This window comes from Garra rufa, chromosome 11, assembly GCF_049309525.1.
Source record: "Garra rufa chromosome 11, GarRuf1.0, whole genome shotgun sequence".
In the NCBI taxonomy this organism is placed as follows: domain Eukaryota; kingdom Metazoa; phylum Chordata; class Actinopteri; order Cypriniformes; family Cyprinidae; genus Garra; species Garra rufa.
The window spans coordinates 30,103,159-30,119,510 of record NC_133371.1 but is presented as its reverse complement, the minus strand read 5'-3'; the positions used below and the strand labels follow the sequence as shown (position 1 = coordinate 30,119,510).

At 36.4% G+C, this 16,352-nt stretch overlaps 1 protein-coding gene across 4 annotated transcripts in view; it reads right to left on the bottom strand.

Annotated features, from left to right (window-relative positions):
• Positions 1-13,798, bottom strand: part of bcl2l13 (BCL2 like 13) — a 20,644-nt gene extending 6,846 nt beyond the window's left edge. Inside the window, exons 1-6 of one of the 4 annotated variants that reach the window (XM_073850582.1) lie at positions 13,667-13,798; positions 12,747-12,929; positions 9,375-9,470; positions 9,119-9,275; positions 8,750-8,822; positions 7,651-7,779 (exon numbers count right to left, since the gene is read on the bottom strand). In XM_073850582.1, the coding sequence (XP_073706683.1) occupies positions 7,651-7,779; positions 8,750-8,822; positions 9,119-9,275; positions 9,375-9,470; positions 12,747-12,870 (579 nt within the window). In that variant the 5' untranslated portion in view covers positions 12,871-12,929; positions 13,667-13,798. Of the gene's footprint in view, positions 1-7,650; positions 7,780-8,749; positions 8,823-9,118; positions 9,276-9,374; positions 9,471-12,746; positions 12,930-13,275; positions 13,486-13,651 lie in introns of those variants that run through there. The other 3 variants (XM_073850584.1, XM_073850583.1, XM_073850585.1) reach the window with 3 other exon arrangements.
• Positions 13,799-16,352: the final 2,554 nt, after the last annotated feature.

Sequence of the window (16,352 nt, the reverse complement as noted above, 5' to 3'; positions counted from 1 at the left end):
AATCAAAACATTAAAATAATCTGACAAACCCAAATCTTTTGAATGGTAGTCTAGCTTGTTAAAATAAAACCTTTACCATGGCAGGATAACTAGTCCCTGAATTTCTTATGCCACCCAGTGGAGTGTAAGAGTAATACAGCTATAATATTAATTCCCTCGGCTTCATGGTTGACTCAACAAATTCAACTTTAGAATGCAAAGCTGCAAAGATGAACAGCTATCAACTAAATAAAGTGTTAGCTAATAGTAGCTGCATTTTAGTACATGATAAAAGCTTTCATTATGTGCTTCTTGGTCCTGACTACATAAACAGATTAATTTGATTAGTTCTTACTTTAAAGTGTTTTTAGTTCTTTGTGTCTTTATACAAAGACAGACCTGAGGGCAACGACAACATTCGCAACAAGGGAAGTCTTCAAGACCTCAGTAGGAAGTGTGTTAACCCACTCTCCACCTGTATTCACTATATTGTTAGTCGGGGTCCCTATCTAGAATCATGTCTTCATCTTCCTGTCACCCGCACAATAACCTCACCACACAGCTGTGGTGTATGCATATGCAACTGGGCTCTGCATGTCTACCACAACTAGGTCAAGCATGCAAAATGAGCCTATTTGAATTTTAACTCATTATCATGTCAGTTTCTGCTCATTTGCATTAAGCAAACTTAATATACTGCCCCTTGCATACTCATCTTAAAGGGCACTGTTCTGCTTCCTGTGCCTTTTTTGGTCTTTTAGATTTCAGTAATCCACCAGTGTGCACGTGCATCTAGTTTCACATGTAATCCTGTCTCTCATGAATGCTTTCAAAAACACATTAGACCCCAGCATCTGGATTAACATATGGCTCCCAACAGATAGAGGACCGTAAGCACACAACCAGTAGTGCCTTTCTATATTATATATTATTTATAATCATGCGTTTCTTTCATGCTTTTCAATGTTACATTCTTCTTCTTTTTTTTTTTTTTTTTTTTGGCTCTACAGACTTAAGCATGAATCAGTACGGTTAAAAAGTAAACTTAAAATAACAAAAACTCTATGTACATATTACAAATTGACAATACCTTTCTGAAATGGTAGAGTAAGATGGATGTTTCCTGCAAGATTAGGCTTGCTTTCTTATCCAGAGACTGTCCAAAAATGAAGTTATGCTGTAAGGCGTGTTCTCTTAGGTGAGCCTAGGGTTGCCAATACACCACTCCACCCTAAGCACATGTACCCACCCTTACCTAAAGACAAAAGCTCACGCATGCCTGCCAAACTCAAATGATTTCGCGTTTATGCAAGTAATCAATATTGAAGATAGGGTGAGGCACAGAGCATACAACCTGTCTAGCGATAAACATTTGGTAATACTATGCCACTAACAAGTATGAGAACTAATGTGTACACTAAATATACACTAGTACTGTACAGAGTGGAGTCAATGAATTTTTTAAAATTAAAAATATAGTAAAACAGTAATATTGTAAAAGATTTTTACGAAAGAGAAAGAGAATCTTTTGTAACATAAATGTCTTACTGTCACTTTTGATCAATTAAATTTGTTTGTATTGTAAATTTAAAATGTTTGCTAAATAAAAGTATTAATTTTATTTTAAAAATCGACTGATCTCAATCGTTTTGAACAGTTGTGTGCATAAATGTGAATGGTAATACATTCTGCTTCCTCTTTTTAGACACTATACACATATTTGACATGCTTTTAAGGCAGTTTTTTTTTTATTAAGGCACCAAAGATAAACATATCTTGCCCACTGAGGATGCACCAGATATGTAATTTCCACATACTGTACTTTTCGCTTCTGAATGCTGAACTGTGTGTGCTGATAACAAGACCAGTTGTTATCTAATATAACCTACTGGAGGAAACTCACCGCATAAATCGGCTCATTCTCTAATAGAGCATCAGCTTGACCAAAAATTAGTTAACATTTCCCCCTTTAAAACATCTAAACATGTCCTAAATTAGGGGTAGGCCAAATGCTGGTAGACATGATTAACTGGTAGAAATGTGTCAACCGGTAGAGATTTTGTACTATCGCCTCGATCGTGGTTGAATATTCACGTGAAGTTGCTGTGCTATGTGGTCATTAAAACATATTGTTTGCATGCGTTTTTAAGCATTGCAGTTTAAAAGCAAGTTGTTGAAATGCAATCAGCAGTGAGAGGGAATTTAGAGATTTTGAGCACTGTCAGAGAGGCACGCACACATGAGTATTGAACGGACTTATTTTTGTAGTTTTATATGCCATTAAATAAACATTCTTGTAGGTGTCCAAAATTCCCGGTTTTGCAAGTATCCTCATAAACACAGTATTTTTTTAAAAGTAAAAGCAAACAGCTGAGAAAGAAAACACATGTAACAGTATATTGGATCCGTTCAGCTCTTAAAGTGATAGCAGTTTTTTTTCAATTCTGAGAACATATCAGTTTTTTTCTCCCCTCAAATCAGCATTTATAACTTGCAATTGTGTTTATATCTAACAATTCTAAGAAAGAAAAAAAAATCAGGATTCCGAGATATAAACTCACAATTTAGAAAAAAGTCAGAATTGCGAAATACAAACTTGCATTTGTGAGAAAAAAGTCAGAATTTCAAGAATTTATTTCGCAATTCTAACTTTATAACTTGCAATTGCGAGTTTATATCACACAATTCTGAGAAAAAAATTTAATTGTGAGTTTATATCTAACTTGCAATTCAGAGTTTGTATCACGCAATTCTGACTTGATAACTTGCAATTGCAATTTATTTATAACAATTCAGAGAAAAAAAAAGTCAGAATTTGAGATACAAACTCACATTTTCCCAATTATGACTTTGTAACTAGCAATCGTTAGTTTCTATCACACAATTCTGGAAAAGAAAAGAATTTTGAGTTTATATCTTGCAATTCTAACTTTATAACTTGCAATTGTGATTTTATATCACACAATTTTGAGAAAAAGTCACAATTTTGAGCTTATATCTCGCGATTCTGACTTAATAACTTGCAATTGCAAGTTTATATCTAACAATTCTGAGAAAAAGTCAGAATTCCGAGATAAAAACTTACATTTGCATGGAAAAAAAGTCAGAATTGCGAAGTACAAACTTGCATTTGCAAAAAATGAGATAAAACAAAAAAGTCAGAATTGTGAGATAAAGTCACAATAACCTTTTTTTTATTTTATTTTTTTTTATTCAGTGATGAAAACATACTTTTGTAAATTTAATAAGAAGAAATAAATAATTATTTTACACTATACACTTTATATGTTTTTATACAATTGATTACTTTATACATTGTATGTAGTCAGAATTTTTAGGATATTAGCATGAGTTTTTTTTGTGATATGGACACTGGTAACAAGAACTTTGACATTTCTGTGGTATCAAAAATTTTGATATCATTAAAATAACTTCAATTGTGATTTACAGTCAAACATACAAGGATAATGTGAGAAATGTTGAAAGTGTTTTGACTGTATATCGTTACCGTGAAATAAAATGACTCACAGTGATATAAGATTTAAGTCATATCGCACACCCCATCCTAAATGTACATAAGCAAACAAGCAAACGTTTAATATTGTTAAACCAAATCTAAACCAACTTCAGACACCCAGGTGAAAGATTCTTCTAAATCTCCCATAGGATGTCAAGCATACAGGTCACCATCTCAACTAGCACTGTGCATAGTTTAGAGGCAGTCAAACTGGGACAGCCTTGCTCCAGCTGATTCATAGGAGGATTTATCAGATTTATTTTTGTTCTTCATCTCTGAAGTGTGTGGGGGCGGCGTATGCCTCTGTTTGTGTGATGAGAGCAGCACATCGCCTGTAAAATACAGTTACGTAAGAGGCCGGGGCTGTGTGATGTGCAGGGTGATGCGACCTGAAGTGGATCAAACTCTGCTCTGAGCACCTACTCATATACAACAGGGGCACATTGCTTTGGTAGCGGTTTGTCTGTACCAGCACAACGGGAGTCAAATTACATCACATCAAGCCATCTCAAGAATCTTTGCTGTGCCATGTGACACAGACAGCCTGAAGGTCAACTCTGTGTTGCGTACAGAACAGAGTGACAGGAAGGGGATAAAGGGGCGGGGTTACTCACAAGACAAAATGTCCTACACGTCCCACACACTGGGTATCTGTTACCCCTTTGGTGGTGAATTGAATGCTTTCCCTTGACCTCCAGGAGTTTATCATGATCAGAGCAGACAGCATGATTCAGCGGGAACGTGTAATTGACTTATGCTGTATTTTAGTTTTCAAAATGGCTTCTCACTGCTTCGACCAGGGTTTTGCAAAATAGACACACATATCCCATATCATTTGTGTCCTACGCTTTGGGTCTCATTCATGCAACAATTTTCTTCATAAATTGTGCATTGAAACCATTCGTACATCACACTGTTGATGCATTTTTATGCTTTACAAATGAGCCCTATTTTATTATTTTGTTCTTTATTATGTTTATTGTGCTTACACAAGAGTGCCCCAAACACACTTATATTCAGCTAAAAGCAGAAATGAGCAAACAATGTCATTCCAACTACACTAAAACAGGTTACACATTAAATGAAACATTTCCTGACTGACCTATTTAATGGAGAGAACTAAATTGAGAACTAAACCTTGTGAAAGTGTCCTTGTGTTTGCCATTTTATTATCCATTTATAATTTCGCTCCGACAGCCATTACGTGATGGACAGCCAGAAACCAGTCAAAAATACCTAAATATATACCATATTGTTGTGCAAATGGACCACATGAGAATAATCTCATCTGGCCCAGACATCTAAAAAAAATTCAGCTGTCCTACCTGCCTGTGTTTGGCTCCTTAGTGCGCAGCAGTGACCACAAAGAAATAAAGTGAATGAGTGGGCAGAGAGAAAGTATAGAAAGGATAAAGGTTGCTGTCAGAGTAATGGGGCTGGGACTGGCGAGCAGGAGGTCTGGTTTGTTTGCACACGGTCTCCTCCTCCTGGTCAGACTCCTCCCAGCTGCATTCAAACTCTCACAGATGCTTATCCCGTATCATCTATGCCAAAGCTCTCGCTCCATCACTGGAATGTGGTCCTGTACTGAGCGGGAGAATAAAACAATGGTCTCCCCTCCTCTCTGTGTAAGTGTCAACGGTGCACTAATTAAATTAATCATTCTGACTGAGTGCTTCATCTCGCACACAGAACGCATGAACTAAGCCTTTCATGTGGACGACTCTTATTTGAGATACAGTGTGACCTAGATACAATGTTATGAACAAACAAGACTTTCATCATGCTTTACGACATCATTTGACAGAGTTAAAGAGCTGTTCTCATAAAACATTTGCATATGGATATGATAGCCTTCCAAAATTAACAATCTCAAGTTTGAACTATCAAATTACCCTACATACAATTGCATTTTGATAAGATGAATGGGAATGTGTGTCCACTTTATGCAAAACATTAAGTTAAGGAGTAATTCTTTATTGTGACCATAAACAAATATGCTTAGGACCACAACGACTTGACAGAAATGCCATAAAGGTGAGAAGAAGGTGAAATTGTTGATAAAACACTACATAAAGTTATCTTGACCATCACATGGTTGCATAACTGCATAATGCCGTTAAAAAGAACACTGCTAAGGCTTGTATGGACAGCACAGTCCTTGGTATCAACACAGTCCTGCACACTTTAAGCAAAAAAAATTTAACATAAGTATTATTTGTCAACACACAATGTGTTGGTAAAATTGTGCTAGCATTATCCAACAGCAGCTGAATTAGGTAATGTGTTAAAAACATGAGCACAGCTCTGGCTCCCTCTCCTGACAGGAGTCTTGAAAATCACAGTAGTTGACCATCCCTCCCCAGTTTTGCCTTTTTACCTGACCTTTAAAGTGATAGAAAGGTGAGCAAATTACTCACCCTTATGTCGTTCTAAACCCATAAGACCTTTGTTCATCTTCGGAAGACTAATTAAAATATTTCTGATGAAATCCAAGAGCTTTCTGACCCTGCGTAGACAGCAGTGTTACCATGTTCAAGGCCCAGAAATGTAGCAAGGACATCATTAAAATAGTCCATGTGACATCAGTGCTTCAACCGTAATTTTCTGAAGCTACGAAGATACTTTTTGTGAAAACAATTTCTTATGTTCCGTGTCAGACGGACACCAGAAAAGAAATTGTCGAAAAAAAGTTATGTTTTCCCTTTATACACAAAAAGTATTCTTGTTGCTTCATAAAATTAAGATTCAACCACTGATGTCATTTTAACAATGTCCTTACTACCTTTTTGAGCCTTGAATGTGTTAGTTGTGTTGCTTTCTATGAGGGTCAGAAGAAAAAAACAAACATTTGATTTTAGGGATGCTCATATTGACCGTTTAACTGTTAACCGACAGTAAGAATTTGAATCAATTATTACTATCAGTTAAACGTTTTTTTTTTTTTTTCTATTATTTTTTTTTTACATTTGCTGCATGGTGAAAAAAAAAATACTCACGGGCGCGTGTCGAGTGCGGCTGTTCAGACATATTTTGCTGAGTAAGCACCTGCTTTACCTTCTCTTAGTTTGTGTAACTGATGTAGTAGCCTATATGCAACACGATGGCAATGACGATATTGGGTTATCAGAGAGTGAATCCGTGAATAAATGTATTCAAATTCTGAATTAATAGTCTAAAAATATAGTCTATAGTTCCCTTACAATCACTGGAAGGCTGTCACTCATACATTGCTGTAGTTCATCGCAACCTCACAAAGTTAATAAGTAGTAATAATATAACCTTTACACTGTACATTTAATCTCTTATTTACATCATGTCTACACTTTCTTTGTTTTTATGAGAGAGTTTGCGGAGGTGTAGAAATCAGCAAAACTGAAACCTGCACTTTGAGTGGTGAGTGGATTGTAACATAGCTGCCTCTGATTGGCCACAAATCAACAGATATGTCTGTGATTGGCTATTGAACGCTGTGAAAACACGTTTCTCCACATATGACAGTGGATGGAAGTCCCGAATCGCAAATTGAAAGTATTTTTGTGATGGTGATTTTTTCGCGGATCTAACAGTTAACAGGCAGCGCTCCAGTCTATCCGTACAGCATGTCCACATGTTAAAAACTAGGTACACTGAGGTATAGGCTGGCCTACTATATATTTTTTATGTCTGACGAGAAGAATAAGACCGGTAACGTTAACAGTTCTTCAAAGCGCATAGAAGGATTCAGTGTGTTTTAGTTTTGTCATCTTAATTAGGTAGTTATTTAATCTATACATATTTAGTGTTTATTATTCTTTTTTTGTTATTTCATTCTGATTTTCTCTGTTCTCAGAAGCGCAGCTGATGCGCGATAATTTGAGTAACGTTATGAATGCAGTTTTTGTTGTTGCTCTGTATGCTGCTGTTTACACGTTAAAATAAAACATTTACTTGTATTTTTTATGTATCATCACAGATACTCGTGCATTCTATTTTTATTTTAAACAAATGTATTATTCTAATTTTATCAGTTAACAGTTAATGTTCGGATAACGAGCATCAGTTGGCGGTCAGGGAAATTAACCAAAATGAGCATCCCTATGATTTGGTAACAAACTGGTTATACCATCCAGATCAACAGATGGTACATCACTCATCAAAAATAAGACACTCACCCATCCTCCCTGTTGAATGATGAAGTCTGATTGCGATTCCTCAAGGTAATGCAAACCATAATTTAGCAGTGTTTCCAGTGGCTGCCCCTCAATTTGCAGGGCTTGTAACAATATTAAGGGTACCAACACCTAAACAGAGAAACGGACAATGAAGGAAAGAGACATTCATGAATCAGTGAAAACATCTCAGTTGCCTTCTTGGCACTTTGTGTGCACCTACACTACCAGTTAAAAGTTTTTGAACAGTAAGATTTTTAATAAATGTTTTTTTAAAAAGGCTCTTCTGCTCACCAAACAAACATTTATTTGATCCAAAGTACAGCAAAAACAGTCAAATTTTGAAATATTTTAACTATTTAAAAAAACAGCTTTCTATTTGAATATATTTAAAAATTAAATGTATTCCTGTGATTTCAAAGCTGAATTTTTAGCATCATTACTCCAGTCACATGATCCTTCAGAAATAATTTTAATATTTTGATTTGCTGCTCAAAAATTATTATTATTTATTTTTATCACAATAAAAACAGCTAGAAACAGAGTCAAATTTTTTCTTTGATGAATAAAAAGTTTAGAAGAAAAGCATTTATCTGAAACAGAAATCTTTTGTAACATTATAAACTTCTTTATCATCACTTTTGATTTAAAGCATCCTTGCTAAATAAAACTATTTTATTTCTATAATTTCTTTCCCAAAAACAAAAAAAAATTACCCTGACTCCAAGCTTTTGAATAAAGTTAATGTTAAAAAAGGTTTTTATTTAAGATAAATGCTGATCTTTGGAAATTTTTGGATCCTGAATTAAATATTGATAATAATAATAATAATAATAATAATAATAATAATAATAGTAATAATAAAATGTTTCTTGAACAGCAAATTAGCATGTTAGAATGATCATGTGACACTAAAGACTGGAGTAATGATGGTGAACATTTAGCTTTGATCACAGAAATAAATTGCATTATTTGTTATTTTTAAATATTTCAAAATTTTACATTTTTAAAAAGTGTTTTACTGTCTTACACTACCAATCAAAAGTCTTACTATTAAAAAATCTTTTGAGCGGTAGTGTATGTGCTGAGTGTTTTGCATTACCTTGCTCCATCCTCCTTGAGCATGAGAAGACACTTCCTCCACCACTGCTCTGAAGCGCTCAAAGTCCAAATCACTGCACAAGAGCCACACACAAAATTAACATAATTTCTCCACATTTATTTGAAACTGCTTGCTCTTCGGGGAAAAAAACATCAGCATAAAATACGTTGAAAGCTTTCTTCAATATTTAAGTTAAAATGTCAAGAATAGTCATTTGAATTCACTTTACAAGCCAACTTATAATAACTGTGTGTGCAGGCTGTTTACACAATGCATTTTTCTGGCATAGCCCTCTGCCAAGAGCGTTGCTAGATCTTTTTTCCAACTACTAAAATTGTCCAGGAATTTTCCCCAGACATTTAAAAGAACCTGCTTAGAAGCGTGTGAGTGGCGGAGGACAGGTGTGTGTCCAAGTCCAGTGAGACGTGGTCCCCCAGCACTGCCAGGCTGTCTTCTATGGAGCTTTCTGGATTGGCTGGACTGAACACTGGGGATGTGAGCTGATCAAAACCAGTCCTGGAAAAAGCTGGGCAGAAAAGAAGCAGATGACTTTAAGTAAGATCCAGATTTCAGGTTCATTTTATCATGAAAATTCAGCGTAATAACAAAAAAAAAAACATCTTACAGGCCGCAATTTCCTCTTCCAGCTGCTTCATTTCATTTTCAATCTGTTTCTTCAGGCTCTGCTCTCTTTTCACTTCCTGTGTAGAATGGCTCTCTCCTGCACAGAATCATAACAAAGTTTTTGGACCTCAAAAACTCAAACCTTACAGATATATAACTGTTATGAATAATTATAATTTTTCCTAATTTGATGTAATCCTTTATCTGATCAAATGTGACCAAAATGCTTTTTTGTGGGCAGCCGTGGCCTAATGGTTAGAGAGTCGGACTTGTAACCCAAAGGTTGCGGGTTCGAGTCTCAGGTCCGGCAGGGATTATTGGTGGGGAAGGTGAATAACCAGCACTCTCTCCACCCTCAATACCACGACTGAGGTGAGTCCCTTGAGCAAGGCACCGTACCCCCAATTGCTCCCCGGGCGCCGCAGCAATGGCTGCCCACTGCTCCGGGTGTGTGTTCACGGTGTGTGTGTTCACTACTGTGTGTGTGCACATGGATGGGTTAAATGCAGAGCACAAATTCCTAGTATGGGTCACCATACTTGGCCTCACGTCACCTCCTTTCCTTTCTTTCCTTTCCTTTTTCCCTAATGAGTTCTTTATTTAATGTTTTTTTGAAGGGAAAAAGTATTTATTTATTACTATTAATTTGTAAATCTATATAGAGTGTCAGAAAGCTCTCGGATTTCATTAAAAATATCTTAATTTGTGTTCCGAAGATGAACAAAGGTCTTACATGAGAAAAGACATGAGGGTGAGTAATTAATGACAGAATTTTCATTTTTGGGTGAACTATCCCTTTATTTATTTATTTTTTCAAAAAAGCAATTATTTAAATTTAATGCAAATATATTAAGTCAAAAGCAGCCAGCAAACTCCAGGTATTAAAATTCTCAGCTGAATAATTTTCTACATGACTGATGAAGCTAAAAAAAGTGAAGTGGAAAGAAAACTAAAGGTGAAACTGAGCCAAAGACACTTGACTGTAACACAGATGCACTCAGATGCACACAGATGGACTTTGCTAACTCTCAAACAATCCAAAAGATGTATTTATTATCAGCAGGGACTGCCTTTTGCAAATCAGGTCATAGGAGCAACACAATTTGACTTTTGGATACACAACCTAACAGACACAGAATGACAATTCAGGGTAAAACTCAGCACCTCTGAACATAAATGTCAACATATCAAGTGCTCCAGATAATATATGTAAATGGCAAAAAGAAAGTTAAGCCTGTTTTATCTAATCCGCTGTCCAGCTACGTTTAAATCAATTATGATTATCACTTTTATTTTATTTTAATATGTCAGTACATATTAAAACAATACAGTGTCTGTAATAAGTGGATTTTCTATGGTGCCTTAAACCATTGCGTTCCTATTCATTCATACACTGGTGAATTATTTAGTCTTTGTTCAGGCCCAGGCTTTCAGCTCTCTCAACCACATAGACCCAGTGAATGAAGGAAATAAACAGATTTAAAGAGAGTGTGTATAAAATGTCCAGACAATAAAGCCTTTTACAATATTACAAAAGTAGATGGGAGCTCACATTGACTTTTCCCAGGCCAGTCTTTGGTCAGTTTTTTTTAGGCTGAGCTTTACTCTGAACAGTGGCATGTGCACAAGCCAATGCTGATCGCATATGACAGTCTGTCAGAGTGCAGAGCGGGTCGAGTGGAAAGAGGGATCAGAAGCTACTTTCAAAGCTGACTGAATGAAAACCAGAGCAGGACTCAGGACATTCCTCATTGAACCGCTGATATGCCCAAGGCTTCAAAATCTCAATCAGGCAGCTTAAGCCCATACCATCCTGTGTTAAAGTCAACCAGGCTAACTGTCAATGACAAACTCTTGCATTCGCTTCTGAATTCCACAAGGACTAAATAAAAGAACCTAAAAGTCAATTTACATGAGAATCCACCTTACAACGTCTGCCATTGACTGCTCAAAGCGAGAATCAGTCAAAGACATCTAAATGATACCAACAGGACCAAATTTGACAACTGTACACAACATTTTTGGACAGTCAGATTTTGAATGTCTTTAAAGGAGTCTCTTCTGCTCACCAAGCCTGCATTTATTTGATCCAAAATACAGCAAAACCAGTAATATTGTGAAATATTTTTACTATTTAAAATAACTGCTTTCTATTTGAATATATTTTAAAACGTCATCAAAGAAACCTGGAAAAATTATATTCAGCTGTTTTCAATTTAATAATAATAAATGGTTTTTGAGCAGCAAATTAGCATATTAGAATGATCATGTGACACTGACTGGAGTAATGATGCTAAAAGTTCAGCAATGAAATCACAGGAATAAATTACATTTTAAATATATTTAAATAGAAAACAGTTATTTTAAATAGTAAATTGCAAAATTTGACTGTTTTTTCTGTACTTTGGATCAAATAAATGCAGACTTGGTGAGCAGAAGAGACTTCTTTAAAAAAACAAAAACAAAAAAAAAACATTAAAATTCTTACTGTCCAAAAACGTTTGAATGGTAGTGTATATGGACTGCGACATAAGTATAGACAACACATGCACTCTGAAGGATTTGTTAATGCATTACTTGCAATACCTGCAGGCATTTTTCAATCAAATGACACTAGTTACGGCACTTTGTATACAACACTTTGAGTTATAGTCCATGTTCAAGGGCAAAATGGAGATTCCTGGAGCCGGAATGTGACCTCAGTAAGTGTGGACAAACCCTACGAGAGACTGAAATTGTAATGGTGGTGTTAGCAACCCAGATTCTCAGCAAAATAGCTCTATGGACAGTATAAGAAGAGCTATGACATTAGAACTGGGAAGTAGGACATTTCTGATGGCATGTAAAGGCAGTATTTTTTCAGTGTGGTACAAATGCGCCTTTTGTGATAATCCATCTTAATGCTGAACCCTTTACAGGTTAATCAAAGAGTCTATCTTCTCAAACGAATGAATATTTTTAATAAAACTTTTCAAAACAATTTGCATCATATTTCATCAAAAATATCTTAATTTGTGTTCCAAAGATAAATTAAGTTTTACGGGTTCAAGACAACATGAGGGTGAGTAATTAATGATAGAATTTTTATTTTTTGGTAAACTGAGATTAAATTAAACTCTTTCCCCCGGTTTCACAGACAAGGCTTAAGCCTAGTCCTAGACTTAAATGTAAGTCTGAGCTGTTTCAACTGAAACAAAATTGCACTGATTGATTTTAAAATATATCAGTGCCTTTGTTTTGTCTCAAGATGCACACCTGTAATGTTTTTTTCCAAGCATGTTTATAAAAATGACTTAAATGTCCTAATTGAACCATGGCCTAATCCTGGCTTAGTCTAAGCCCTGTCTGTGAAACCGGGCCTTTGAGTTCTTACCCTCGGCTGTCTCTGAGGGTCTTGATCTTGATGTCGGGGGCAGGCTGAGGTAGCTGAGGATGACATACTTGGTCTCATAGTGAAATCCTTCAGGCACTGTGGTGGAGGAGCCAGAGGCAGCCATTGAAGAGAAATGTCAGGCTCTCAGGGACATGCACGACCAAATAACAGCGTTCACAAGTCCTAGAAAAAAAAACACTTTATAAGGCATTTATAAGTACTAAGTTAACAATACTATTTTTTTCAGTTACCTGTTAAGTGTTATTATAACCTCAAAACGATTACTTTCAACTGTGGAAAACAAAGTGACTGTCTGACAGCCTCAGTCACCATTCATAGATTTTTTTTTAGAACTGAGACATAGAACTGAGGTTGCCATTCAATTTGCTCCCCAGCATGAGTAAATGATGACAGAATTTTTATATAATGGTGAACTATTTCATGACAACTCGGCAGCTTGTGTGAGCTACCAGTCTGAAACAGAAGTGCAGATGTAACTAAAACGGTTACGTAAGATTATTTCACAAACCCCTTGATTGATATGTGAATTCTTTCCATGCATGCAACACTGACACCACCAAGACACCCAACTCTAAAGTTGTTTAAGTTTGTCTCTTGACCACTTCAAAACTGGACAGTTCCTATAAACACAGCAACCCACATTTCCGCTGGCAAATATCCCGAAAGTGACGTGAGATATTTACACTAACGAAGTCCACCACATTTGAGAGAACATGGTGTACAATGTAGCGCACGCAAACACCCACTGAACCCTCTGCGTGTGCTCGCCACACCTACTCGCATGCCCGAGCAACCAGCTAGCCGCTAAAGTTTAAACACAACCTGTTAGTGTCACTCATAACATAACATGCTATCCATTTAACGTGAACATGCTGCGACTTAACTCGAATGTGTCGTACCTCTGCGCCAGTGATAATTTTGCTCGCTCAGAGGCTCTGACAAATGTGCTCACCCGGTTTCTTTCACAGTTAACTATATAACCGCTCTGTCTGTGGGATGGCTAGCTGTTTGGACGTGCGCGTGCGTGGTGCCCATGCTGCGCGTGTGCGGGAGGATGAAGCCACGCTGCTGCTCCGCCTCGATAATATTCCTGCTACTATGACGCGGGAGGACGTGGAAACGAGAAGGTCAAGGATAGAGTGGCGAACAACAGAGAACGGATTCTCGTTTTAACAAAACGTATATGTACAGTTGCGTTAAGAGTTGTCGAACGCGCAATGACTCATATGTGTCGGTTCTTTTAGTGAATCTTTGACTTCGATTCACGAACGAATGACTCTTTTGTGTTTGTTCTTTTCGAATCTCTGAAAATCAACACACATAGAAGCGCTGTTTTTGATTAAAGTCTTAAATATAAAGTTAATAATTTGTCACTTCCTGCCAGTGACTGTTGCCGTGTTTTATTATATGACAGCGTGAAGATTAACAATTGAAGTCAAAAGTTTAAAATGTATAGGGGTCATACAAAATGCGTTATATCGTTTACATATAGTCCACAAGAGAAAATAATAGTTGAATTTATAAAAATAACCTTGTTCAAAAGTTTACATTCCCTTGATTCTTAATACTGTTCTTACCTAAATGATCCACAGCTGTTTTGTTTACTGATAGTTGTTCATGAGTCCCTTGTTTGTCCTGAACAGTTAAACTGCCTGCTGTTCTTCAGAAAAATCCATCAGGTCCCACAAATTCTTTGGTTTTTGAGCATTTTTGTGTATTTGAACCCTTTCCAACAATGACTGTATGATTTTGAGATCCATCTTTTCACACTGAGGACAACTGAGGGCAGGGCCGGATTTAGCCAGCCCCATTAGGGGGTGCATGTAGAATATTGGGGGGGCAAGTGTGGGTGAGCTTCTCTAATTATCTATGCAAAGAAAACTATACTAACTATGCTGTCATCATATCAGTCCACCTATCCATATCTCTATCTTCTCCTTTGATCCATTTGATTTGTCTTATAGGTTTTATGTTTGATGCCCTACCCTCTGCATTTACCCGGGCTTGGGACCGGCACAAATAGGACACTGGCTTGTGCCCTTTTGAGGCTGCATTTATGTTTTTTTTTTTTTTTTTTTTTTTTTTTTATCTATCTATCTATCTATCTTTTCATTTTTTTGTCTTTTTATTTTATTCATATATTTTATTTCTTTTTTTGTGTATTTTTTTTACAAAAATTTTTTTTTTTTAAAGCATCAGTCGTCTGCTTTTCTGTGCAAAAAGACTAACAAATGCATGCATATCTAGGCCTGTGGTTATGCCCTTCTCCTGAGCCAGAATAACTACATTTCTTTTTCTTTCATGTAGCAATAGTGCGGCGGAAGGGAGTAAGAACACGAGACAAAGTGGAGAAAGAGCTTTAGCATGATGCAGATGATATTCCAATCACAAGGGAGGTCACATACATGCGATGGAGCTGAGGAAATGCATTCTTATACCCGTGTAGATATTTGCAAACGGTAGAGAGGTCTTCAAACTCTACATTGCCATTATCATCAGTCTTTTTAAATTCTTTTCCAGTCTTTTTGCATTTCAGTTTTCACAGACACTAGTCCATATCGCGATTTGAATTAAGTGACAGACCAACTTTTGATTTATTAATCCAAAAATCGACGAATTCTGTGGTATTCCGCGCTATAGTAAAGTCGGTTTTTATGAATGGAGTGCGTGATCCCGTCCGTGTTTTCGCAGAGGAGACATTGTAAACGCGCGATCATGTAGAGACAGAAATGACATACCTTCGTGTAAATAGGATAAATAACATAAGGCAATTTAGTTTGTTTGTTTTATGAAATTCGGAATTTTGCATGCCTTTACGTTTGGGGGGGCAGTCACAGCATTTAGGGGGGCATTGCCCCACCTTGCCCATGCCTATGTCCGGGCCTGACTGAGGGACTCGTATGCAACTATCACAGAAGGTTCAAATGCTCACTGATGCTTCAGAAGGAAACACAGTGCATTAAGATAATAAAACTTTTGAACAGAATGAAGATGTGTACATTTTTCTTATTTTGCCTAATATCATATTTTTTATTTAGTAATGCACTTCAGATGCTACAGAAGATACTTGCATGTTTCCCAGAAGACAAAATAAGTTAAATTTACTCTGATCTTCAACTTCAAAAAGTTTTTACCCCTTGGCTCTTAATGCTTTCCTTTCCTTTCCTTCTTTAGCATCAGTGAGTGTTTGAACCTTCTGTAATAGTTGCATATGAGTCCCTCAGTTGTCCTCAGTGTGAAAAGATGGATCTCAAAATCATACAGTCATTGTTGGAAAGGGTTTAAATACACAAAAATGCTCAAAAACCAAAGAATTTGTGGGACCTGATGGATTTTTCTGAAGAACAGCAGGCAGTTTAACTGTTCAGGACAAACAGGGAACACATTAACAACTATCACTAAACAAAAAAAAAAAAAAAAAACAGTTGTGGATCATTTAGGTAACAACACAGTATTAAGAATCAAGTGTATGTAAACTTTTGAACGGGGTCATTTTTATAAATTAAACTGTTATTTTCTCTTGTGGACTATATGTAAACGTCTTTTGTGTTTACATACACCTTGCAGAATCTGCAAAATGTTAAT